At 46.7% G+C, this 26,103-nt stretch overlaps 1 protein-coding gene across 4 annotated transcripts in view; it reads right to left on the bottom strand.

Annotated features, from left to right (window-relative positions):
• The window catches only part of KIF26B (kinesin family member 26B), a 539,881-nt gene that overhangs the window by 40,254 nt on the left and 473,524 nt on the right, over window positions 1-26,103 (bottom strand). For all 4 annotated transcript variants that reach the window (XM_077168521.1, XM_077168522.1, XM_077168524.1 and 1 more), the window contains 2 exons: window positions 5,697-5,859; window positions 1,361-4,736 (listed from right to left, as the gene is read on the bottom strand). In XM_077168521.1, coding sequence (XP_077024636.1) covers window positions 1,361-4,736; window positions 5,697-5,859 — 3,539 coding nt within the window. The remainder of the gene's footprint in view (window positions 1-1,360; window positions 4,737-5,696; window positions 5,860-26,103) is intronic.

Raw genomic sequence — 26,103 nt, 5'->3', positions numbered from 1 at the left:
TGATAATTTATGGTGGTTAAATAAGTGCATCTCCTTGTTTTTAGGAAATATACCCCAAAGTACTAAAGGTACAAGGAGCATGATGCATACAGTATGCACTCAAGTGTTCATAAAGTGGACTGATAAATAGATATACAGACAGACAAACTGATGGGCAGATGGACAGGCAGAAAGAAAGAAATGGCAAATGTGGCAAAATGTTAAAACTGGTGCATCTGAGTGTTTGGGGTGGGATAGGGCTCTGTCAGAGGTCTTGTCTTGCCATCTTGTGAGTGGATGTAATTCAAAGAAAAAAGAATTAAAGAGTCCATATGCTAGACAATGAGCAGGAGCAATTTCCTGGAAAGCTATCTAAGAGCAGAGATGTTCCAGGCAAAATTCTAACCAGCTAAAGTAGCATAAGCTGTCCTCGTTTCCTCTTGCCTTTCTCCTCTCCGTTCCCTTCTCTCCTTGCTGCTCCTCAGCTCAGTCTCTGCTCCCAGGGCCACTGGCTTGACCTGTGTGCTTCTCTCACGGCCCATCATGACTCTATGTCATGTCACCCAAAACTTCTGTTAACAAGTCGGTGGCCCTTAAACATGAACCCTTCTGGTGAATTTGCCTTTTGAAAGGAGATGGCAGAGACTTTCCCCAAAGATACCCTTTAGATACTGTGTGGTGTGCGTGTGGTCTGTGCTGGTATGTGTGTGGTCTGTGCTAGTGTGCGTGCGGGATGTACTGGTGTGCGTGCGGGATGTACTGGTGTGCATGTGGTCTGTGCTGGTGTGCGTGTGGTCTGTGCTGGTGTGTGTGTGGTTTGTGCTGGTGTGCAGTCTGTGTTTGGGTGCACAGGTGTTTCGGGCCCTGTGGCAGGAGGGCCTATTTGACTGTCTAAGAAAATTTGGGGTGCTCAGCAGAAGGAAGGCCTGTCTCTTTGCTCTCCGAGTCTGCCTGCTCTGTCAGTGGGACAAAGCATGCTTCATCCTGCGCCCCAGCGACAGGATCTGGGTTTCGGAGGCAGCAGGGCCTAAGCGCAGCCGCCCTAACTCCATGCGGCTGGGGTGTCTTGGTCCTTGAGCAGATAAACCCAAAGAAGGAAACAAGGAAGAATAAGCCAGTTCCATCCCACAGCCACCAAGTGCAGAACCGGCACTGGGGCTGCCGTCCTGCCTCTGCCTTCTCACCATGCTGGTGCCCTTAAGGTGGAAAATGCACAAAACCAAGTCAGTTTTTTACATTAAACCCCAGCTGCAGCCTGAATCACGAGGGGCCCTGGGAAGGGGGCTGAGCCAGCCACACCATCTGCACGGATGCCCCTTGGCTCCCACAGGAGAGGGGGGCAGTGGGGCTCGGGCAGCCGGGGCGGGGCGGGGTCCCCTACCTGAACCGGACCGCTTCTTGGGAGTTTTGAGGCTCCGGCACCTCCCGCTGATACTGTTCTCGCTCATGGAGTCCTGCGCGGAGGAGGCGCTTCCGGTGGCCTCGCTGTCCCTCATCATGCTCTCGTAGCCGCTGCTGCCCCCGCTGTGGTAGAACAGCGCCGTCTTCCCCATGGCTGGCGGGAGCTCCCCACTCAGCACGCTGCTGTTGTCGCTGCCGTGGCCGCTGCTGCAGCGGTGCGGCTTCCGCGGCGGGGTGACCTTGCTGTAGGGCGAGGGCAGCACGGGGGCGGCCGGCTTCTCCTCCGCCTGGGGCCCGCCCTCAGTCTCGGCGCCCGCCCGCAGCTGCCCGCCCCGGGGGCCCGAGCTCCCTTGCAGCAGCTCCGAGATGCGGCCATTGACGGCCCGCAGAGGCAGTTTGGAAGCCAGGCCCCCCGCGCCCCGATTCCGGCTAAGGGACTGGGTGGACCAGGACATGTGCTTCCCGCTGGGCGGCAGGCTGGAGCTCTGGCCCACCGACTGCGGCAGAGACTTGGTGGAAAAGCTGAGGGTCTTGGTGGTGGAGGTGGACAGGCTCCGCGCTTTGGGGCTGGCCAGGAGGAGCTTGCTCACCGCTGAGATCTTGGCCTGGCCGGCCTTGGGCGAGGCCCCGGCTGACTGGGGGTTCCCAGAGCTGGTCGGCGAGGCCCCCGGGCGGCCCAGACTCCTTGCCGTGCGGGGCATGGTGCTGTCCTTGCTGGCGTGCACCCGGGAGCTCACGGAGGACAGGCTCTCAGCCCTTTCCAGCGAGAGGCATTCGTAGTGGCTGACCGTGGTCCTGCCCAGAGAGTTGGACCTGTTGGCCAGCTGCTCCAGCTTGGCACTGAAGAGCTTGCTGCTGCCGCTGCTCACGGTGTCCTTCGACTTGCTGCTGGGCTCGTCTGGGAAGCTGGCCGCGAAGGGAGCTGGTTGGTTCAAGGGGCTGTGCTGGGGGCTGGCCCGGTTCTTCTGGTCCAGGCTGGACTTGCGGACGGGGGGCAGAGGGGGAGTCCCTTTGGGCCGAGCCAGGACACCGTGCTTGGGTGATGCTGCTTTCCTCTCCAGGGCTGTCTTTGAGGGCTGGACGCCCACTGCTGCACCCATGCAGCTGGTCTCCACAGCACCGTGGTAGAAGGGGCCGGCCAGTGCCTCTTGTCCGCTGCCTTTCTCAAAGGCCCTAGGGAGGCTGCTAGATTTTAGGCCTTTGTTGGGATTTGCCTGTGCAGCCAAAGCGGGCAAGGTCATCTCACACCCATCCACAATCCTCCTGAGGCTGTCAGTCACGGGGGAGGCAGATGTCTCCCCGCTGCTGCCGCTCAGCCTATCGCCAGAGCTGGGCTTCCCGTCCTGCTCCTGCTCTAGTACAGCCTCAGGCTCCGCAGAGCCTGTCACAGCCTCATACCTGATGCCTGCACTGGGACAGGCATCCTCCTTCTTGACCTCCTCTTCTCGTTTTAGCCAGGGGTCCTCAAACCTCATGCTTCTCTTTGCACAGGCCTCCTGGTCCTCACGAGTTTGGGTGGCTTTGGGGGCCGAGCCGATGGGGGCTGTGGATGCCTCGGGCTCCTGGACACTCAGGGAGCTCATGGCGATGCAGGGGTAAAGCGTGATGTTGGTCTTTACGGGCATGTACCCATCACAGCCGCTCAGATCGGTCGTATTGGAGATTGTGATCTTGGCTTTGCCCAGAGCTGATATTTTGCAGCCTTTGAGAGAAGCTGCTTTGTTGAAGGCCTCTTCCCCCACTTCTGACAAGATGAGCACATTGTCAGGGCCAGCCCTGGGCTTCTCTCTGTGCACCAGGGCTGCATTCTGGGTGCTGCTGACAAACTCCGAGGCTGGAGGTTCCGCCATGGCTTCCCCATGCCCAAAACACATCTGGGCTGAGAGGCCGGGGCACGGCTGCTCACCGGTGCTGCCTGTGCTCGCCTCGCTCAGCCAGGAGCCCGTGGAGCAGCGCCGGCCCCCTGCGTCCCGCGCCTTCTCATCCAGGCTCAGCTTCGGGAGGGGCAGGAACTGTGTGATGCTGACCTCGGAGACGGGGGCCACGCCGGAGTAGCCATCCAGGTCCTCGCTGATGCTGCTGATGATGCTGACGGGCCGCGAGCCTGAGGCCAAGGCCTGTACGGAGCAGTCACTGTTGAAACTGATGATGCTGGTGGGGCGGCCGCGGTCCAGGACCCCGCTGATGGTCAGCTCCTCCACCAGGGTGAACACCAGCTCGTCCTCCCCGTTCAGCTCCAGCGGCTGCTGCACCGTCACCAGTGTGGCCCTGAGGAGCTCCTTCCTCGAATCTGGGGACGTGGCTGCCTGGTGATCATCATCCAGGGGGATTTCTGTGAAACCTCCACTCCCAGCAGACAAGGACTTCTTCAAAACCTGGGGGCTCATTCCTACCGGGGGCGTCCGTACTTCAGGCTGAAGCAAGGACTCACTGGACGCCACGCCGGAGTCCTTGCTCAAGGGGGGCAAGGGTGCAGGAGAAGGCAGGACGCCCTTCTGGGTATAGACTTTGCATCTCTGGGAAGGAGAGCTGGGGGGCTTGTACTCTGAGGTCCTGGACAGGCTGGCGATGCCCAGGCGGGGTGAGCCCATGGGTCTGGGCTTGCAGTCTGCAAAGCCGCAGGAGTTCAGGCTCTCACGGCTGCTCTGGAGGCTGCGGCTCTGTAGGAGCTGTGCCGAGCCCTGCTGGCTGCTGCTGCCTGGGACACTCCTGGGGGAGGCGGGCGTGGGGCTGTGGGCGAGGGAGGCGGCAGGGGCGGGTGAGCCATCCCTCTGCCTCTTGGGGGCTGGGGGGTCAGCGCCTTCTCTGTCGGTCAGCTGTCCATCGGACCCATTATCTTCCTTATCGGACTCAGAGAGTGGGCCAGCTCCAGCCGCCAGGCTCAACAAGGGGCACGTGCCTGCCTGCTCTGCTCCAAACTGCACAGGTAGCTCTTCGAAAGGAAATCTGCTGGGCTCTTCGCTGCCATCGATGCAGTCGAGCCTCTCCTGCAGCTCGGCAAACGTGTTGCACTTCAGGCAGTCCCGCTCCGACGTACCGGCCACGGCCCCTGCCGCCTCGGCGGGCCGGCTGTTGATCCTGGGCTTCTGCAGAGCAGGCACAATAGGGACAAAGTCTGGGGGCCCCTCGTTGTCAGTGAGCTCCTTGTCGGAGAGGGCTGTGCCGTTCGGCCCGATGTAGATGACGGTGTCGCAGGACTGCTCACTGCTGGAGGAGTAGTCGGGCTCGCTGGACAGGGTGGGGATGGCGAGATCAGGGTCCATCGCACTCCTGGGGTGGAAGGGCCGCAGCTGCGTGGGCCTGCGCATCCTGCCCTCCTCGCAGGAGCTCTCTCCCCCGGAGGAGCTAGAGGTGTACTGCGAGGGAGAGGGGAGAGTTAAACCGCAGCTGGAGGGGGAGGCAGCTGACTCAGCCTGGGCTACGCAGCCACCTCTGGCCTTGGGACACGGGCCATCACTCTGGGTGTGCTATGCCACGGTGCCCTCTCTTCCCACCTCGGGGTTCCACACATACATGGAAATGCCCGTACAGCCCCCCGGAAGTCAGAGGGGCTGCTTGTGAAGGGCGGCGGCTAGCCCAGGCCCCTCCGGACCTACCGAGGGCTGACTGGACACTGAATCGGCACACCCAAACCATGGGAAGCCTGCGCCATGGGGCACTGGCTGGAAAGCCCTGATTTATATTATGAAAAAAAAAAAAAAGAAGACACCACCCCATCCTGGACCTGAGTGATCAGAATCACAAGCGTTTATTCTAAAGCCCTGTTAGGCTGCCACAGTCCTGGTTTTGCCTTTGCTGAAGGAAACGAGCCCCGCGAGTGCATGTTCTAGCAGACCCTGAAGATCAGCCAGAAACCTCTGAGTGCGCCAAGCAGAACGCAGGAGAATGAAACTGACCCCTGGAGATGCGGAGGAGATCAGTGCCTCACAAGCCAGGAGGGAATAATTCACTAAAGTCAGCGATGAGGACACTGACTTCATCTACAGAAGGCTGAGACAGTCTAGGGGAAAACTGAAGTTTCTCCGTCCCTCCGGCATTTTTTTTTTTATCTCAAGCAGCCATAGGCAGGCAGTATTTCAAGTGGACCAAGTGCTCTCCTTGGGGATGCAGGCTGGGTGCCCTGCAGTGCAGAGCTGTGAGGAGGGCCTGGCCTTCCCCTGGCACCCGCCTGCAGGCTCTCCTCCCTGGGGACCCGTGCCCACGGCCCCCACCCACACACTTGGGATGGGCAGTGCTGACCTGGCCCTTTCTGTCTCTGGACCAGGGTGGGGCTCCTAGAGCTCCTTTTTCTGCCCTAGCACCTGCAAACGTCTTACCTTTGTCTTCTTTTTCTTCATCCTCAGGACGCGTGCAGCAACCTGGACGGTGGACAGGGTCTCTGCGTAGCTGCCCGCTGCGGCGGAGACGTGGGCGATCATGGTGGTGCGGCAGTTAATGTTCCCCAGCGACTCGCGCAGCAGCATGGTGAGCTTGCTGTCTCTGAGGAACACAGGGGGTTAAGGCTGCGTTAGTGGGCCGTGCTGCACTTGGGCTGTCAGGCTACGACTTCAGGCCTGCGTGCAGCTTTTCTGTTGCGGCAGTGGTGGGTGGTGTGGTTGGTGCAAGTGTGTATTTCCATTTTTTTTTTAATGGCATACTGATTATAATTAGCATCATTTTCCAAGATGGGGCTATTTGCAGTTGGCAGCTGAGCAAGGGTTTCTGACCCCAAGGGTGGGATTCATGCAAAACACCTCCCTGGGCACTCGCATCCTGGCTGGGAGGGCTCTTCCTGAGTGTCTGTGCCTGTGCATATGATATTGCACGTAATGAGGCCTGGGAATAGAAACCGGAGGACGGGATCGAGAGAAGATAGCCTCGTACCAGTGATTCAGCATGCTATCTGCACATGCTGCCTTTCTCCGTGAGTTTCAGTACAGTTTGCAATTATTGCAACAAAAAGTAGCCACCCAAATATAAACTTTTTTTTTTAATTAGAGAAGTTGTGGGTTTTCAGAAGCAACTATAAACTTATCGAAGATCTGTAGGTTTACAGTATATGCAAAGTTTGTTTTGCCAAGGAGTTGCAACCACTTTATTATCGCTGCCTGGTTCTCTCTTAACTCATATTTACACTATAATGAAGGAAATGGCATTCGTATTCCCTGATTATAAGTGGAGAAACACAGACATAGGCCCAAGCACCCAATAAGCAACCGACCGTAAAACTTTCTAGAAAGCCCTCCCCAGAGCCTTCACGGGAGCCATGGGGGCCAGTGCTCCGAGGGGGTAGATGAGGCCCAGGAGATCACAAACAGCACTTTAGGAACTTGGCCTGAGAAATGGCTCTGTTTTGTCCATTCCTGGACTCTTCCCAATGTTATTCTACCTGCCTTTTTTTTTTTTTTTAGCTTTTTTTATTGTATAATATAACATATATACAAAGCAAAGAAATAAAAAAGCAGTTTTCAAAGCACTCTTCAACAAGTAGTTACAGGGCAGATCCCAGAGTTTGTCATGGGCTACCACACCATCCTCTCAAATGTTTCCTTCTAGCTGCTCCAGAATATACCTGCCTTGCTTTTAAAAGGCTTACTTCATCAGCGCGGTTCCTCTCAATGGCTGCCAAATGCCATTTCCTCTCGGAAGCCTTCCCTGATCCTGAAGGCACTGTGTCTCCCGCACCCTGTTCACATCTCCACACTGTATCACGATGCCAGGCGAGAAGCGCCTGCCCTCACGTCCGCGTCCCCATCGGGCTGGGAGCACCTCGGCCCCACGGCGCCCTGGGGAGCGGCCGTCCAGCCCACCGTGTCCTGCCTGAGACACCGGCCACGGACCGCCAAGATCAGACCGTGGAGACAGTGACACCATTGTACAAGCAACCTGTGTGCAGCTGTCAGGGAGCAGTCTGCGGTGTGGGGCGACAGTCTTTCCTTTCCATCTGAGACCAGTTAAGGTTTGGGGATGTTGTGCTTACGGCGGCTCAATTCCAGGGCAAATGAAAAGTACATCAGGGCTTCCCGTCAAGCAAAATAGTCAGTGATGTCCAATATGAAATCATTAAAATGGGCAAATTCATAGAATACAGGTCACCAGGGGACGGCACAGGGTTAAGGAATAGAGAGTTAATGCTGGAGTTATACACAGTTTATATCTGGCTTGATCATAAAGTTTTGGTAATGGCTGGTGGAGATGGCAGCAAAACACTGTGAATGTGATTAAAATGCATTTGTATGCATGATTTTCTGTAAACTGACAACTTCTCTAATAAAAAAAAAAGCAGTGATGGAAGTGGTGGTCAGCAGGGGCATGTGGAAGAAGAGAAGGACCCAGCTGTGAACACATCACTCCCTGGGGAATGGAGCCAGCAGGACGGCGGGGTCTCGGCGCTGGCCAGGCTCCATCCCGGCAGACAGCCTCGGGGGAGGCCGGGCTGGGACTTCACCTTCAGAACGGGAGTGGAGCTGGATTCCATTAGGGCTAAGCTGTGACCACACACTCCGGAGTTCCCACGGCTGAGTCTTGTTGATCAGTTACACTCTGATAATGGCACACATCCCTGGTTTCTACGTGGCAGCGGGACCCTTTGTTAAGTCAGGAAAAGACACCAAAGACAGACTAAAAGGATGAAACATTGTTACATCGAACTGTTTGCCCGGGGTGTTTCCACAAGACCCCTCAATCGTGAGTCGATCTTATATGGACAAATGTATATATAAAAAAGTGCCCATTGTTGGAAGAAGGCATGATGTGTGTTGCTTAGCAACCAGCATTTTCCTCTCCTTATTGAAGCCAGTAAAACTGATGGTAAGACTCACCTGGGCCTCTCTAGGCCCTAAAGCAGATGCTTATAGGAATAAAAAAGATGGACATAGAGCTTTGGCTTTTTCAACCTCGCGATGATCCTTTAACTTGGAGTGAAGACTATTAAGTGAGAGAGGGAAGGTGAAAGAAGGAGCAGAGCATTAAAGGCTGAAAACTGTAGGCTTAACCTGGCGTCTTGGATAAGAAACAAAAAGGTTCAAAGAGTTTCTGGGGGAAATGGTCACCAGGAACTCAGCCTACACCTTTGTATCAAGACTGAAGAAAAAGGAAGAGCCGGACACAATGCAGAGCTGCTGACCTGGCTCAGCCCCAGTGCCAGGACTGAGGACGGAGCTGGAGTCTCAGGGGGACACCAGCAGGAAGGGGCTGGTGACCGAGCAGAGCTGACAGGGCGCTGGGAAGGACTCTGCCCCCTTTCAAGCAGCCCTGTGTTACACACACATATCCCACTTCCTGCAGCCGACTGCACACACTTTTAAAAATATCTGGAAAAATGTCTTTAAAAATAAGTCAGTTCATTTATTAGACACAGCAAGAGGACATAAAATGGGATAATGAACAAATTTTAATAATAATTAAAAAAAAAACATGAAAGAGCACATAGTACTTTGGAACAGGGATTCACCAACTGCCATCTGCCACCAAGTCTGGCCCATTGCCTGTTTTTGTAAATAAAGTTTTACTAGAACACAGCCACACCTTTTAGTTTACGCAATGTCTATAAAGCTTTTGCACTACCAGGCGGGGTTGAGTAGTTGTGACAGACATGATAGGGCCTAGGCCAATGACATTTACTATCTGGTCCTTTAAAGATAACGTCTGTTGAACCCTGCTCTAGAGCAGTGACATAACTCAGTTGTCACCGCAGGCACCGTGCCAAGAATCATCAGCTAGAGAATCAAGTTGTATCTTAACGTCCTACTATTCAATAATGTCTTCCTAATTTGATAGATGTCTGTGTTGTCTCTCCTTTAGTTCAGATGCTTCATGGAGGGAGAGCTGAAGTCAGTTCCATGGAAACAGGCGAAGAGGAAGAAATGCTCAGCTTTAGAAATCACTGGGAGCACCAGGTCGCAGCCATCGCTGATTGTCCAAACCATTTCCTGCTTCACGCAGAAGCAGAGCCTGGCCCTCTCCTTCCAAAGGGGCTGTGCGGCTCTTCACACTCATTCAATTAATGAACTTATTAATGTATGCAGCTGCTCATTCAAGAAACATTTATCGAGTCTAAGTAAGACCCTGTGCTGGTGCTCAGAATGTACCAGAAAGAGACACTAGTGTCTACTTACTCAAGGAGCCTGTTATTCAGTGAGGGAGACAGACACATAAACACTCATTATAACATCATCTGATGGAAGCTCAGGAGAGAAGGAAACACCTACCATATCACACGGTATGGAAGACCCCTCAAGGAGAAAGGGTGTTTCCATGCATTGTGGCAACCCCCTGATGGCCAGAGAACACTCAGACTCGTGGTTCTAATGCGATTCGCTCTCCTTGGCTGTGATCCTCCTGCATAGCAGGCATTCAAGGAAGTGAAGAGAACTCTGTTTGGTCTAGGTCTCCATAACATCCCAAACCAAAAACAAACCCCTCAAGACCCAGCTCTTTTCTGAAAGAGAAGGCTGGAATCTGCAGCACGTCACTTGCCGATGCCTAACAGAGGAAACACTCCTGGTGAAATCATACAAGGATACCTTATGAACTAAAATAGTCACAGTCACACAACGTTGGCCAGATCATTTCACGAGAAAGAGGCCATTCCTTTCATGTGCAGTGTTAACATATACTTCCTTTCCAGAAAAGGGAGGGAAAAGACTCCAGAGGCAGAGAGTAGGGCATCTACTGAGCATGCCCCTCTGAGGAAGGAGAAGAGAGTGAGTTCTCAGTCTTCAAAGTGGGAACCTAATGACAGCACCACAGGACTGTCCCTTTTTCAAATCCTGCTTCCTGTGAAGAGATAACCATAAATTTCCACTTAGAACAGACATGGTTCTAGTTTTTTAAAAATGTGTCTTCTTCAATATAGATACTATGAGGCCACCGAATAAAGGATGCTGAGGCTGGGCCTCTTATGTCAATTCTTTATAAAACGTTGAAAGAAAGGAGCTTAGTCCCGAAAACTAACTAAGCTCCAGAACAATTTACAAGAGAAAGAATCCCATGGGCAGCAAGAACTGAAGCAGGCATATAAATCATAAACACATACACCTATGTCCTTTTTCAGAAAAGGGATAAATATTTGTGTGTGTGCATGTGTTTTAAGTAACATACCACTGGTATTCAAGACTGGCAACCACACAGAGAGGATTCTTCTATGTGTCAAGAGGTTCAGTTCAAGATAATAAATAATATTCAAGTGCCAAGAAAATACTGCTATTATTCAAATTCTTAAGGCTATTACCTGGGAACGACATCGCATTCTAATAACTGTACCATTCTCTGCCACTTCCCATGTAAAATGACAAAACCGACCTCCCAGGTGAGTTTGAAATGCTCAGCAACAGTTGCCAGTTATCAGGCTAACTCCAAGAGTTCTGCTCTCCCATCCCTCGCCCCCAAATCCCAGGCCCCTGCACCTGCCCGCCTACTCTACCTATGGTGGGGTAATGAGGAAGAACAAGTGGAAAGGAAAAAAATAGAGACAAGAGGTAAGATAAAATGATGACTTAAAATATTTTTTGGCTATTCATAAGGTACCCACACCCCTCTCCCACTGACCTGCCTCCTTCCTATTCACATCCTGTTGGCCTGTGAACCTCCCTCTCTTTTGTCCCTGGAAGGGGCACCAGTGACCTTCTGAGGCCAGCCCAAGATGCCGGGAATCAGGCTCCCAAGACACCATGAACCGCCCAAAGGTCCTGGTCACAGCAGACAGCGTCTGTGCAGTTCTTCATCCACCATGAGAAAGAACTGGGCAAAGGACACACTGAGTCTCCAGATCCACTGGGGGAAGACAATTCTCGTGCCTCTGTCTTCCAGGTCCCAAGCAGGTATTTTTATTTGTGACTGTTGAGTTGTGACAGGTTGAAACATATACATCCAATGGAAAAAAAAAACAGTAACTTCCCTTAAGTTTATTTTTAAGGCGATTTGATGACCTCCATTTTCATGACTATTTTATGGATGTTCATACTTTTAGGGGAAGACTTTATACTGCTTTTCCTCTGGGGAAGCCATTTCCTCTAGGCATGGCCTTTTCTGAGTGATGTTCCCGTGAAAGATCCAACATTTTAGGGCTTGCATTATCTGGTTTCTGGTACTAAAGAGCAGGCCAGGGTATCCTAAAGGCATTTTCAAAATGAGGGGGCCATGGCATTAAAGTGCTTACTGCTCAGTTTTAGCTATTACCCCACCTGTACTGCCAAAAGCACAAGCGGTTCTCTTCTGCTGAGTGAGGGGAAGGTGACTGCATGATATTGGCAACCTTGACAGAGAAGCACAGTTTTCAGATCTTCCGACAGGATGACTAACAAAGTATAGGCAGAAATAGCTCCCTGCATCCAGTATGTGTGTTAAAGGCACTTCTGCAGGCACTGTTATTTAGTATGGGAAATGATGAGTGTCTCTCATCAGGAGGAGCTTAGGAGAGGACCTTACGTAGAACCACCTACTCCTGGCTTAAGGGACCAACCAAATACACCACCTGCTATGAGTTCATGTCTTGCTTATCCTAAGACCACTGGTTGGTGGATGCCCTGAAACTTTAACCTTTAAAAGAATAGATAAGGTTAATCTCATTCCTCAAAGAGCTCTGACCTTCAGCATTGTGGAACCCTGTGGTGCAAGCAGCACCATTCTGGGATGCCTTGGTGCAAGGAAATGCATGGGAACGATGTGTCCTTCCCCATGCCAGCATGGTCATTTAGGACTGGTGCCATGAGGACTCTTGAATTTTGGTGTCAGAACCCAGTGAGAGGCAGGACAGAAGTGATGGTGCTGCAAGGGGCTGTGGTTCTTCGGGAGACTGGTAGCTCCCAGCTGGGCTCGTCACATCATGACACTCGTGAGAGCTCCTTGATGTTGGATAGAAAGACAGTTTCCACAAACAAGTAGTTTTGCATCACAGGTATAGGCTAGAGCCAATTAAATCTGAGATGTGGCTTTAATAGTTTACAACTGTACACATAGGAAGGGGAGGTCTAAGAAATTTGGGCCACATGAATCCATTTTAACCTGGACCTTGGTTTCATTCATCTGAGTAACATAAAAATTCACATTAAGTCAGCCTCCTTCATAGGAAAAACCAGCTGTAAATAGTGTACGGTCTCCACAGGCTATTTTAGGGGAAGTATATGACGTAACTTTAATTTATAGCTAACAGAAGGTTCCATGTTAAAATCCCAGCCAATTTGCTCTGATGACATTTAACAAGACTCACTTGCAATGACTAAAGTGGTTATAAAACATGGATTCACTTCCATAAATTAAATGCATTCCATAAAAACATCTTTACATTGTTGAGTTTGCACTTATTGAACATCACCTGCAGTACCAGATGAGGATAAATAATAATGTTTATATTGTTACTGCAGTTTAGAATGTCAATGCTACTCTGACATTTTCCATATTAAGTGAAGTTTCACTCCTTTTAAAAATTTATCTGGCCCAGCCCATTATCATGAATTATCAGCGATTTGCAAGAGACATTTCTATAGCCCTATCACTCTGTATAGAGCCCTGGCAGTGGTTTCTGATAGCTTTCTTGGGGGAAGGTAAAGGGAACAGCTCAATTATGTTGCACTGTAACTGTCACACACGTTTTCAGTAGAGATGAGCACACTGCAACATTCAGAAACTTTGCTGTTCCTCAACTTTAAATCATCCTCAGGTTTAAAGCTTGTGCTAATCCTGAGGCCAGCGATCTCTGTAGTAACCCTAAAAGGGGCATGGGGATGGAGGGTTGATAGAGAGGGGAATCATCAGTCAGCTGTCATGGTAACCGAGACTCCCTCCCTCAATTTCTGTGCCACTCCGTCCTCCTCTAGGGATTTGTAAAGGTTCCTCAAGAAGGAAGAAAACAAAAGTCACAAATTGAATTGCTGATACAATGAATGATTTTCATTTTATTTTAGCCTAGTATCTTCTCCCAAATCCTTTCCAATGCCTTCCCATCTGAACTGTTCCCCAACCTAATGGAACTCCTTAGTGATAATATTTCATTTTTAGAACATTCCTCTGTGCTTCCGTGAGTTTTGTTTTTGTTTTTGTTTTTTTTAATATGGGCAGGCACCAGGAATGGAACCCGGGTTCTCTGGCATGGCAGGCAAGCGTTCTTGCCTGCTGAGCCACTGTGGCCCGCCTGCTTACGGAAGTTTTAATGCTTGTTTCAGGTAGGAAACACACAGCTTATATTTGACGTGGCCTTTTGATGGGGACTCTTTCTGTAGCTGAGTCTGTGGTCACCCTTCAGTGTTGACATTAGAACTGTGTAGAATCTCGGCTTTGACAATCTGCAAGTATATTTAGATTTCTTTCAAAAGAAATGAGTTTACCAAAAAAAAAGGCAGAGAAATATCTAGAAGGGTTTCATCTACTTTTTTCACCTATTCTCCAAGCAAAACCCTAAACTGATAGAGCAGTGTGTGGGCTGGATGAATTATGGAGCGCTCATTTTCCAGCTCTGGGAACTGGAGAAGAGGTGAGTCTCTCCTGTGACACTCCTCTGAGAAGCTAAAAGGAGATTAAATAGTATTAGGCAAAGGGCTTAGGCTTCTTGATTACCCTGGATTACAATGATGACTATTTCCAGTCTCCAGAGTTTGATTTAACTGATTCCATGCTCTCTATAAAAATAAAATCAACAGAAAGAATACAAATAGGAGCCCCTGAGCATTTGTTTCATTTGCATTCACTTGACTCTGTTTTGATCTTATATACACACAAAAGGCAGGGAGGTCTACTCTCTATCTGGAACATCCTTTACCCTAATCTCTGTCTATGGAAATTCTTCCATGTCCAGCTCACATCCTCTAATTATTCAGAAATGCAAACGGAAAGCCTGACAGTACTAGCAACTCCTTAGGGACCTGGGTCCTTAGAGGTCACCTTCCCTCTCGTTTTTAGGTAACACGCTATCAGTCTTAGTTCTCAATGGATATTTTTTGACACCTGTGGTTCAAAAGCCTTCTAACATTCAGTTTTCCTCTGATGAGCCTGCCAATAAGAGGGACCAAGGACTACCGATACGATTTTGGGAAGATGCTTGTCTAATATGGTCCTTATCACATGCAGCCCACTAACCGGCCACCAGTGGGGAACACCTGAAAGATTCCCGTTGAGCCCAGGCCACGGCTGCCCAGGGATAAACCTCTTCTGAAATCAAGTATAACCGACTCTAGAAGGATGACGGGAGCAACTGTGGGAATGCTTTCTGGGTGTCGTGTGAGGCTTAAAGAAATAGGATCCCCCCACCTTCACAGAACGTACCAACTGGACTGACTCCTGGCACAAAGAACAGTACTTAGTAACTGGAAGGAATTAAAGGAAATTAAGTTTAAGACTGGTTTCCATTACTGGTACAAGTCCAAGAAAAAATGCTTCCACAGAGGCCACAATTCATACATTTAATAACTTAAGGGAGAGTCCATGAAATTTTAATGGAGAATGACATGAAGCATTCACATATTTCCTGAAAAAAAAATTAAGAATTCGAGTTTTCCAGTGATATTTTGTTTGAAAAGAAAAAAAAAAAGATAGGATATTGATGCATACTTTTTGCGTCTTTTAAGTGGATGAGACTGTTTAATAACAAATAGCTAATCATCTTCCACGTGGCATAAATGGGATTTGAGTCCAGGGCTCACTCACCGTTATGCCTGTAAGATACTTAACTAGATAGTTTCTCAAAGCCCTGCCAGTGACACAAGGCTTGCAAATAAGGAACTAATCACATTTTCCTTATTTCCTTATTTTCCTTTATATATATTATATATATATAAATATATATTTATATATATATAATATATATATATAAACCATCTCTCCCGGTGTTTGCCCATGCAAAACAAAACCAACCAAACAACATCTCAGTGTTTTTCCAAAGGGCCGTAAAAGTCACTCAGTGGTGGGACAGGTGGCCCGAATGCCCTCTAGCAATGCCTGCATCAAAGAGCTCTTTCTCCCCGCCCTACATATCCAGGACCTAACATGGCATCCGGCATCCGGCATGAGTTACCTTTCTGCAAACGGTTAAATAAACGCCTAATGGGTCCCTCTTCATCAAAAGACATGGCTCCTCACTTCTCACTCTGGGATTCCAATGTATTACTCCCCCCGCCCTCCTAAGACCTATTGATAGAATAAAACCAAAGCAGACGCCACTGACTGGGGGCAAGAACAAGTGCCCTGTACAAGGCTCGGCATCTCTCCCTTGTAACAGCAGACGCACCTTCCCGTGTTACAGACGACAGGGCACAGCCCACTCTGGCGGCACAGCTCACAGTCTCCAAGGGCGGGCAGATCACAGAGAGACATTTACACGAAGGTCACCGTCCCCACTGCAGGAATGTGCACGATGATGTTCCCAGAAAGGGGACAGTCGGAACCACCGAGGTGCATGCAATCTGAGGCCAAGTCTCTGGGCAGATCGGCTCAGATAAGTCTGTAAGTCATGTTGGCGTCACTGCCCCAAGGCTATCCCTCCATGCTTACTGCCCCCTGAGATGGTCTAACAAACAAATGTTTGGGTCCAGGCAGGGTGTGGGATAAGAGGGCTGATAAAGCAAGTTTGTATCACCAAACTAAATACCTTTGGCATGTGGAAAAGATATTTAAAAAAAAAATCAACAAGGGGTCATCTCTGCTCACAGTTAAGCCTAAGCAGATGAAGCAGCCACTCTATGTGGTAGGACTTTGAAGGATCTTGTTAAAATGCCTGAATCTGCCCCATTTCTCATTCCTCTACACTAACACAGAAAGTCTTATGCAACAAATATAATGTTATTTTGGAGTGGTTCACTCAACAAGCATTGATACAGGTAAGCCCTCTGCTAGCCCTGGGATTATACAGAAAAAAGACATGCAGTCCCTGTTCTGAACAGCTTTTAGTTAGGCTGGCCATATGTCCTGGTTTGCCCAGAACATCTTAGGTTATGCCTATTGTCCTGCCTCCTGTCTGGTTTATTTTATCCAGGAGTTTTTATTTTTCTAAACAAAGAATTACTATTCAGACTCTCATTAAGAAGAGCTGGGAAGAAAAGAGTAGACCTTTCTACCTCTATGTTCTTATCAAGTAAATGTGAGATACGTGCAGTGAGTAGAGTTCACACTTTGATACAATGTTCGTACTAAATTGAGAAACTTATGCTGAAATGCGTTTGTAATTGGTTGTGTTGCACACACAATTCATAGCTGTACTGAAACAGTTCTAGCTATACCTAGAGAAATAAAAGGCTATCAAAATTTGCAGGTATTTTATCTGTATGGATGTATTTATATACATTTATACATATGGGCATATGCATTTATATATGTACATACATATATATACATACACAGACACATCAGAGTAACTGAACTCCAAAAAAATTTGTGATGAAGCTAATGTTGAATTAAAAAAATAAGTTTTAGCAGGGGCGGGTACAGTTTCTCTTTGCTGCCTGTCAGCAATTGGATTTGAGAAATATTTGCAACTTTAAAGAACTAGTATGAACAATATGAAACTGCTGATATTCAAAAGTTTTTAACTTCAAAACATACTTTATAAATCAATCTAAGTGGCCTACTGTGCTGGTTTGAAAGGATTTATGTACCCTAGAAAAGCCATGTTTTACTCCTCCCACTTTGTAAAGATAGCTGTTTCCTCTAATCCCTTTTAATACTCTAGTTTGGAAACTTTAATTAGCTTATTTCCATGGAGATGTGACTCAATCAAGTGTGGGTATTAAACTTGATTAGGTGGAGATGTGTCTCTACCAGTCCAGGTGGGTCTTGATTGTTTTTACTGGAATCCTTTAAAAGAAGCAGCACGTAGGAAAATGCTGAAGAACAACAAGAGAGAAAGCCATGAGATTCTGAGAGAGACAGAGGTCAACAACCAGCAACTTTTGGAGATGAAAAAGAAGAACACCCACCCCTGGGGGAGCTTCATGAAACAGGAGGCCTGGAGAGAAAGCCAGCAGATGACACCATGTTTGCCATGTGCCTTTCCAGATGAGAGAGAAAAACCCAACCATGTTCTCCACGGAACTTTCCACCTGAGAGAGAAACCCTGAATGTCATCGGCCTTCTCAAATCAAGTTATCCTTCCCTGGATGCTGTATATTGGATATTTCTATAGACTTGCTTTATTTGGGACATTTTCATGGCCTTAGAACTGTAAACATGTAACTTATTAAATTCCCCCTTTTACAAAGCCATTCCATTTCTGGTAAATTGCATTCCAGCAGCTAGCAAACTAGAACAGATTTTGGCACCAGGAGTGGGGTGCTGCTGCAGTTTGCAAATACCAAATATGCTGGAACGGCTTTTTAAATGGATAAAGGGAAGATTTGGGGGGAGTTGTGAGTAGCTTGACAGAGAAGGCCTAGAATGCTTTGAAGAGACTGTTGGTAGAAATGTGGACTCTAAAGATACTTCTGATAAGGTCCCAGAGAGAAATGATGCACATATTATTATAGATTGGAAGGAAGATGAGCCTTATTTTAAAATGGCAGATAATCTGGCAAAATTGACTAGTGGCTTTGGCTGGAAGGAAGATTTCAAAAGCCATGAACTTGAATAGTTAGCAGAAGAGAGATTTCCAAATTAAATGTGGAAAGTACAGCCTGGTTTCTCCTCACAGCTTATAGTGAAATGCTACATGAAAGAGATAAGCTGAGAACTGAATTCTCAGGTACAAAGAAACCAGAAATTGATGTTCTGGAAAATTCTGGGCTTCCAGGAGGAGAGACCCCAGAGAATGGTGCCCCATGTGAGGTTCTGACTAAATGTGGAACCAGTCAGCCATTTCAGAGAAAGCCAGGATTGGACATGGAGTTACCCAGGAAGGATTTGTGGAAACTCCTTACATCTGATGGGCATGATCCAAGGCTACTGCATAGAAAGCCAACGAGACTGTTGCAGCATCTGTACAAAGAGAACCACTGTCAGTTGGGACTGAGAAGGTAGAGAAGGGACACATTGGAGGAAAAATAACTTCAGAGGCAAAACCATGGAGGTTGGGGTCTGAAGTCAAGAAGCCTCGGGCCAGGAGAGCGGACCTACCCAAGCATGTGGGGAGGGTGAGTTTGCTCCAAAGGCAGAGAATGGGCCTTTCAGCTTGTTGCAGTGGAAGAGTCATGCCGCCTCAGGCCTTGGAGAAGGTAGAGCACAGTCCTTGGGGTTTAGGGAGAGCCTGGCTGCCACCACACAAAGGGTTGAGCGTGTATCCTGGAGATGGCAGAGAGCCTGGGTGCGGCCCCAATCCTTGGAGAGGGTGGAGCCAAGAAAAAGGTGGTCTCCCCAGTGTCCCCCAAGGTTGTGCTTGGAGAGAGGCAGGCCTGTGCATAGCCCTTGGAAGGGGAGGGACTGCTACTTTCTAAAGCCCTGAAGATAAATGACTCTCGGACTTTGAAATCCAATGGACTTTGCCCTGCAGGTTTTCAAAACTGTATGGGTCCTGTGACCCCTGTGTTCCTTCTCCCTATGGAAATGGCTGTATGTATCCTATGACTGTTCCTCCTTTGTATGTTGGCAGCAGATAACTTATTTTGAGTTTTTACAGGTCCAGAGCCAGTGGAGAACTTTGCTTTAGGACAGACCATGCCTGTAACTGACTTTGTATTGATTTTCACCTTGTGTTGTATTTGTACTATTACTGAAATGGTTTAAGACATGGGGAAAACATGTCTTTTTTAGGGTCCAAAGGGTAGAATGTGCTGGTTTGAAAGGATTTATACACCCTAGAAAAGCCATGTTTTAATCCTAAATTCCATTTTGTAAAGATAGCCATTTCTTCTAATCTCTTGAGTACTGTATTTTGGAAACTTTAATTAGCTTATTTCCATAGAGATGTGACTCAATCAAGTGTGGGTATTAAACTTGATTAGGTGGAGCTGTGTCTCCACGCATTCCAGGTGGGTCTGGATTGGTTTTATTGGAATCCTTTAAAAGACGAAGTGCCTTGGGAAAAGCTGGAGAACAACAAGGGAGAAAGCCATGAGATTCTGAGAGACAGAGGCCACCAGCCAGCGACTTGGAGATGAAGAAGAACGCCCCTGCGGGAGCTCCATGAAACAGGAGGCCTGGAGAGAAAGCAAGAAGATGACGCCATGTTTGCCATGTGCCTTCTCACTTGAGAGAGAAACCCTGAACTTCATCGGCCTTCTCGAATCAAGTTATCTTTCCCTGGATGCCTTAGATTGGACATTTCTATAGACTTGCTTTAGTTGGGACATTTTCGTGGCCTTAGAACTGTAAACTTGTAACTTATTAAATCCCTCTTTTTAAAAAGCCTTTCCATTTCTGATATATCGAATTCCACCAGCTAGCAAACTAGAACACCTACAGAAGAAAGTTTGAAGTTTTGGAAACAAGTCACCTAAATTTTGATTGCATTTTGTTCACAAGTTATAAATCTGAAATCAGGTATTCAACAAATGAAACATAAAAATTTCAGTCTTTGAAGCTTTTAATGAATTGCAATTATTAATAACAAAACTTACAAATGGGAGGATACTGAAATATATCCCTGCAAAAGCAAAGAAGGAAGTAAATGAGTATTAGATGATGAGAGCTCGAACAGTATAAAAGATTACAATTTGAAATTCTGTAACTGTATTTTGGAAATTACTTGTGGGAAGAATCCTTGGGAATTTCAACATACAGTATACTTAACTGAATTGAAAAACTTTTTCCATTGAAATGAACTTGTAATTAGTTGTGGTGCAAATTAAATCATAATTATTTTCCATCAAAGTGTGATATTCGATTGAGAGAAATAAAGCTGTAGTATTAAAATTTTTATCTAACGAGCACACACACACATATGTAGGTGGTTAGAGAAACCGAAGAACAAAAGGACCTATGACTATAAGATGATGGAAAAAAATAGTGTCTTAAGAAAAATAGAGTTGGCATGGTATTATTAGAGACAAATAGCCAAGATGATTAAAATACACAAAACCATATCAAGAATAACTGTTCTGCTTATTTTATTTTCTAATGTTCAGATAAGCAACATGAAGAAGTCAAAAAAATTTTAACTTTGATTTACGTGTATAATTTTTTTTATGTAAGAAAATATATTTTTGAAAAAACTTTTGAATAGGACTAGTTTACAGATCCACCAACATAATTAGATGGATTTGTAAATCAGGAAAGGTTAGTATTAATTAAGTGCCCCCATTACTCCAAAAATGTCTGTATTTGGATAATAAATTATATAGCCCCCTTACTTATAATTTAAAAGAGTGAAAGATGCATGATAGAAAATTACAGAAAAATAGAAGAGCAATATGGCAGGTTAAGCAATTCGAAAGATCATCCTGTCAAGAACAATTAAACACTGTGGATAATGTATTGTTTTAAGTCTTATTAAATGCATTGTTAAGGATGAAGAAGAATAAGGAATTCTCAGGCCAAGAAGTAAGTGAAGTTGGCACGTGCTTTCACTCTGAAGGTATTCGCCAAACTAGGTTATATTAGTTTAGTTTTATATGGCCTCAAAGGGCATAGAGAACAGAAGACAAAGCCCAAAGACTGCCCAACATGGAAAAAACTCCCTCTCCAACTCCTGCAGCCTTCATATGTATGAGACATAACTGCCTTGAAACATGGCACAGAGCAGAAGGGAAATAAATTTTCCTGAGAATTTGTAACCAGAGGAAAGTTTGTAGTTTGGATTCTCAATATCTGGGTGGTCCAGAATATTTCCTGCTGGTGATATAATGTAGAACATCCTGAACTGGGAGGGAGTCCAGGCACCTAGTAGAAGCAAAGACAAATGCTCTCTAAAATAAACCATCTCTACCTCAGGTCTTAAAGAATCCTCACAAACCAAATGCCAGTGAAAATGAGTAGGCCCAGGTGAAAATAAACATGGTACCATGAAAAAGCAGCAGCAGAAACAACAGATGGCAGACTGGGATTTTCAGACATCCACTACAAATAAACAAAAAAGTTGATTAACGTGATTAAAGAAATTAAGATGTTTAAAGAAACAGAAGAAATTAAACAAACAAAAAAAAAATACCAGGAATGAACAATTTCTTCTTCTAGCTACACTGGAAAAACAGGAATTGGATTTACCCTATGATTTTAAACAACTTGCAAACTAAAAACATGAGACAAAAATCAGTTTCAGACACTGGGCAAGAAGAGCAGAGGAAAATACTCACCAAGAGAAGGAAAACAAATAAAGTGAGCCCCACAAGGGCCGCAGCTCACTGCCTAAAGAGGGTTCTCGGGGCACAGAATGGAGAACGGGAAACCAGATAGAACCGGGCAGTCTTGCTGAGCTCTACAAAGTTTAGAATTTGGGGAGGCCAAGGCAGCTAAGATCTGGAGAGCAAAATAGCAGAAAGGAGAGGGCTGCACAGTTAGTAAGAGAGCACCACCTCAGGAGAACTCTGTTTGAGCCCTAATCTGTACACATAAGAGAAAACCACCAAGGCTGAAGAGAAAGGGCAGTCAGAACCATCCTTGGAGCCCACATGGAACTGGAAATGATTTGTGTTCAGCCAAAGAGGAAAGATCTGCTAACACAGGTAGCATCAGGTACGAGTCCTCAGAAGGGTACTTCCCTAAATAGTGGGACCAACTATTCCCTAGAGTGCCCAGTACCAGTCTTAGCAAATCTTTAAAGCAAGCCTGAAAAGAAACAACTGCTTCCATGTAACTTAATAAATATATTTCAAAATAAGCCATGGATTAAAAAAAAAGTAAGTATAAAAGACAAAAGAAAGTATTTTGAACTCATTACAGTGAAAACATTTGTCATTATCAAAACTTGAGGATACAGGCAAAGCAGCATCTAGATATTAATGTATAATTAAGCATTAAATGCTTAATTATAGAACGAGGAAGAATGAGAACTACGGAGCTAACTAGCCCATCTCAAGATGGGAGATAAGAGCAAAGTAAACCCAAAGAAAAAGGAAGGAAGAAATAAAAAGCAGAAATTAATAAAAATGGGAAACAAACATACCATAAAGAAAATTAACAAATTCAAAAGTAATTATGACATTGTGTGTCACTGTGGTATTGGCAAAGGGGTGGTGTCCAAGAATCAGACTCCCACATATTTGGGTACTTGTTCTATAGCAGAGGATCACTGCAGACCAGTGGGATTCAATACATGGTGCTAGGAAAAGATACCTGCTAGGTAGTTATATCCAAAATTTGCACATAATTCATATGAAGGAAAAAAAGATACGCAATTCTATTAAAAATATGCAAAAGACAGAACAAGAACTTCACAAAAAGAGACTAACAAATAGGAAAAGATAATCAAGTTTATTAGTGATCAGGAGATGCAGATTAAAATTGCAATGAAATACCAGTAGCTACTTACCTTGATTGCCAAAAAAAGAAAAAAGAAAAGAAAAGAAAAGAAACCAAAAAACATTGACAATGTTGTGGAGCAATAGGAACTCATATATTGTTAGACCATTATTAGCTATTACTTTTTCAGTGTGACAGTGCAACACATTACCTTATCACAAGGCAGAATGTGAAGGGGTAACCCACAGGACAGATATTTTGATATGAATATAGAGTGAAAAGAGGCCTAGGGCAATGGGGGCTCTCAATGATGGTACAACCAGGAGGATGGGGTTGGAGAGGGGCAGGCACGGGGCAGTCCTGGGTAGCATGAAGACACAGAGTATCTCCAGGGGAGAAGGGTCACTTACTGAAAGGAGCAGAGAGGTGATAGGGAAACACAGGAGTCAAACTTCTTTATAATTTCGCCCCATGCCAGTTCCACTAACAGCAATCAATTAAATGTGACTACAGAGATTTCTGTTATCTGCTTTGCATGCTGAAGGCTGCCATGGCAAAGGAAATTTGGAGTTCAGCTTCTCCTTCAGTTGATTTCTAGTATTGGCCCTACAGAGTTGTCATGAAAATGAAATGAGTTGATGTATATAAAGTACTGAGTACAGGACTTGGCATACAGTAAGAACTACCTAAGTGTAATTTCAGCACCTTTGATGGTGGTGATATTAATAAGGACGATGATGGAGCAAATGATTTCTGGGCATAGGGTGGCACTGGGAAGTAATGAGGCTGTGGCACATCATGAGAAAAAAAGAAAAAGACCCTCACAATAAATGACAGCAATGACAATGCACCCTCAAAGCATGGGAGGCTGACTTGCAGGCACCTGAATCAACACTACAGGGAAGGTGTGTTAGTCGTCTCAAAGGGCTCATTTCACTGCCCTGCTGTTGAGGGAAAACGGGAGGCTCATTGCAGCCAAGCTATGGAGCTTCTAGGCTGTCTTACCAGTGGGCAAAATCTCAAAAACAATAGAAGCCCCTAGAATGCTAGTTGGGATAGGGATACCCCTGTCTCTTACCAAGCAGCATTATGTAAAGAGTGGGGGCTCTGGCTTGACCCATTTTCTGCTCAAATCGATAGAGTCAGAAGGCTGGAAAGGGGGTGGGGTACTTCTGGGGAAGAAGGTGGAGTAGGGAGCTGCAGGACTCAGTCCTTCCACCGAAACGGCAGTTGAACAGGCAGGAACTATCTGAGACAACTGCTTTAGGGTGCTGGTGCCAGAAGAACACTGTACAGCATCCAGGGAAGAGAGGAAGAAAAGGCTATTAAACTATGGTGGAAAATGGTGAGTTGCTCTATCCCCACAGTGGCTGCCAGTGCCCATCCCTCACTCTCATGGCAGGCTGCCTTAGGGTTCAGTCCCTGGCTAGCTCACTGGAGGGAGAAAGGGATATCCTGTTCCCCAAGAACAGGAGTGGGCATGGCCAATCACTGATCATGGCTTTTGATTAGCGAAGATGGATTGCTGGGGTCCTCCTGGCTCTGAGCTATTGTTTCAACCCAACCCCCAACCTGGGCATGGCAGTGGAGATTTAAAGGTGCAGTGCTTCCTTTGGGGGTGTGGGGTAACGTTAGCTGAAGGGCTGCATTTGCTCAGCAGGACAGGAAAGCACAGCTGTGGGAAGTCATCAAAGAGGCTTTTGGCACCCTTCTTGATCCCTTCCCCAGGGCACTTGGAGCCATCTGTGCCCCCTTTGTAGGTCCCTGACCCTGCTCTGGCTGGGAAATACTGACTTAGGAAAGTCCTCTCAGAGATGATACTCCTGCCAGAACCTGCCCTCCAGGCAAAAGCAGCTAGACACAATGAAAGGAGTATAAAAAGCTATAGAGGCAAAACAAAAACAAGCAGAAGAGAAGAAGATTCCTAGAGAAGGAACAGAGGAAAGGAAGCTTTCTCCTGGAAGTGAAACAATTGCACACAAAGTGCAATCTTAAAAATGGTAATGCATATCCAGGATAAGAAGAAGATGAAAAAGAGCTGAAAAAATATCTGATCAGTTAAATACAGTTAATCTAAAGATCTAGAATAAGTTGAACCAAGCATCAATAAAGAGCTTCAACACAAAGCTAATCAACAATTAGTGTAAAAGGAGGTAGGGCAAAAAAGCAGCATAATGAGGAATTTAGTTCATCCTCCAGAGCAGTCAGTAAATAGCCAGAAACTGTACAGAACAACTGCTGGGGGGACATCAGTGGCCAGACAAACATCACACACCAGTCTGGAGTGAGTGGAATGGGTTTAATATAATTGTGGAATTAAGTAATAAATTCTATCTACTGAAAACAGGCCCTCAGCACAGATAAACCTGGAATAAGCACTAAAGGAACCAGGAGTTTTTGCCCCAGCAGAGAGAGGGCAGGGCTGACAGAAACAAACAAACAAACAAACAAACAAAAAGCAACAGGTTTTTTTAGTTGGACAGGACAAAATACTGGAAAAGGGCTGGACCCTACGAAAAGAGGGCACATAAAGCCTAGGAATACATAGAGCAATGTACCAACCCCAGCTCTTGTTCAGTAAATATGGGAAATGTGCATCTACCTTTGAAAATATGTTTTTTTTATTAACTTCTTAACAGGTTATTAGATAGAACTACAAGCAATCTCAGGCTCCAGCACTGCCCCAGGCAGGGGTGTAATTAAGGCATGTCTGAGAGACAAAGTAAATAGTCACATGGACTACTCCCTACAGTGTGTATCTTCACAAAGGAAAGGGGGGTGGGGCCCAGTGCAAGTGATGGCCCTACTTCAGGGAATTCAGGCCCCAAGGACTGGAAAACAGAAGCAGTCAAAGCCCACCTATTGCCTCAGCCTCTGTCTCAAACACACCCCTGGCAGGGAGAGGCTGGGGATATTAAAGGCACCGCATCACTTTACCCTGGTCAGAAGTGTGGGCAGACAAATGCCACATGCTGGGCAGGATAGGAAAAGCACAGAGTCTCCACAGGAAAGTCTGACAACTGCTGGGTCTCATCCTCAAGGAAACTTGATATTGACTATTCTCTCCTCCAGAGACAAGGGCTTGTCTGGTCTGGTAAAACCTGACTGAGGTCAAGCATATCTGAGGAGACTGTCCTCAAGAAAAAGAGGCTCCATATAGGCAGGGCAAGACGAAAATGCCCATTGTCACCACTGTTATTTAATATTGTGCTAGAAGTTCTAGCCAGAATTAATTCTGAGATATTGAGCTGTTTGTGAATAACCTGTTAGTTCCAGGAAACTCTGGATATTTACATGACACCTGAGACTCGGAGTTAGACCACTGAAGCTATGAAAGTCAGCATTACCCCATTCGGCAACTGTTAAAAAAAAAAAGTTGAAAAAGTGACCAGATTTCAACTAGAGATATGAATGAAGCTGATCTGGATAGGACTAAGGTAAATCAGAATACAGGGTAAGGATAATATGGTCTGTATTTTAAAATTTCAACTT

The sequence above is a fragment of the Tamandua tetradactyla genome, chromosome 7 (assembly GCF_023851605.1).
Source record: "Tamandua tetradactyla isolate mTamTet1 chromosome 7, mTamTet1.pri, whole genome shotgun sequence".
Taxonomy (NCBI): Eukaryota; Metazoa; Chordata; class Mammalia; order Pilosa; family Myrmecophagidae; genus Tamandua; species Tamandua tetradactyla.
Note: the sequence above shows the minus strand (reverse complement) of the source record. Positions and strands in the feature narration are given on the sequence as shown.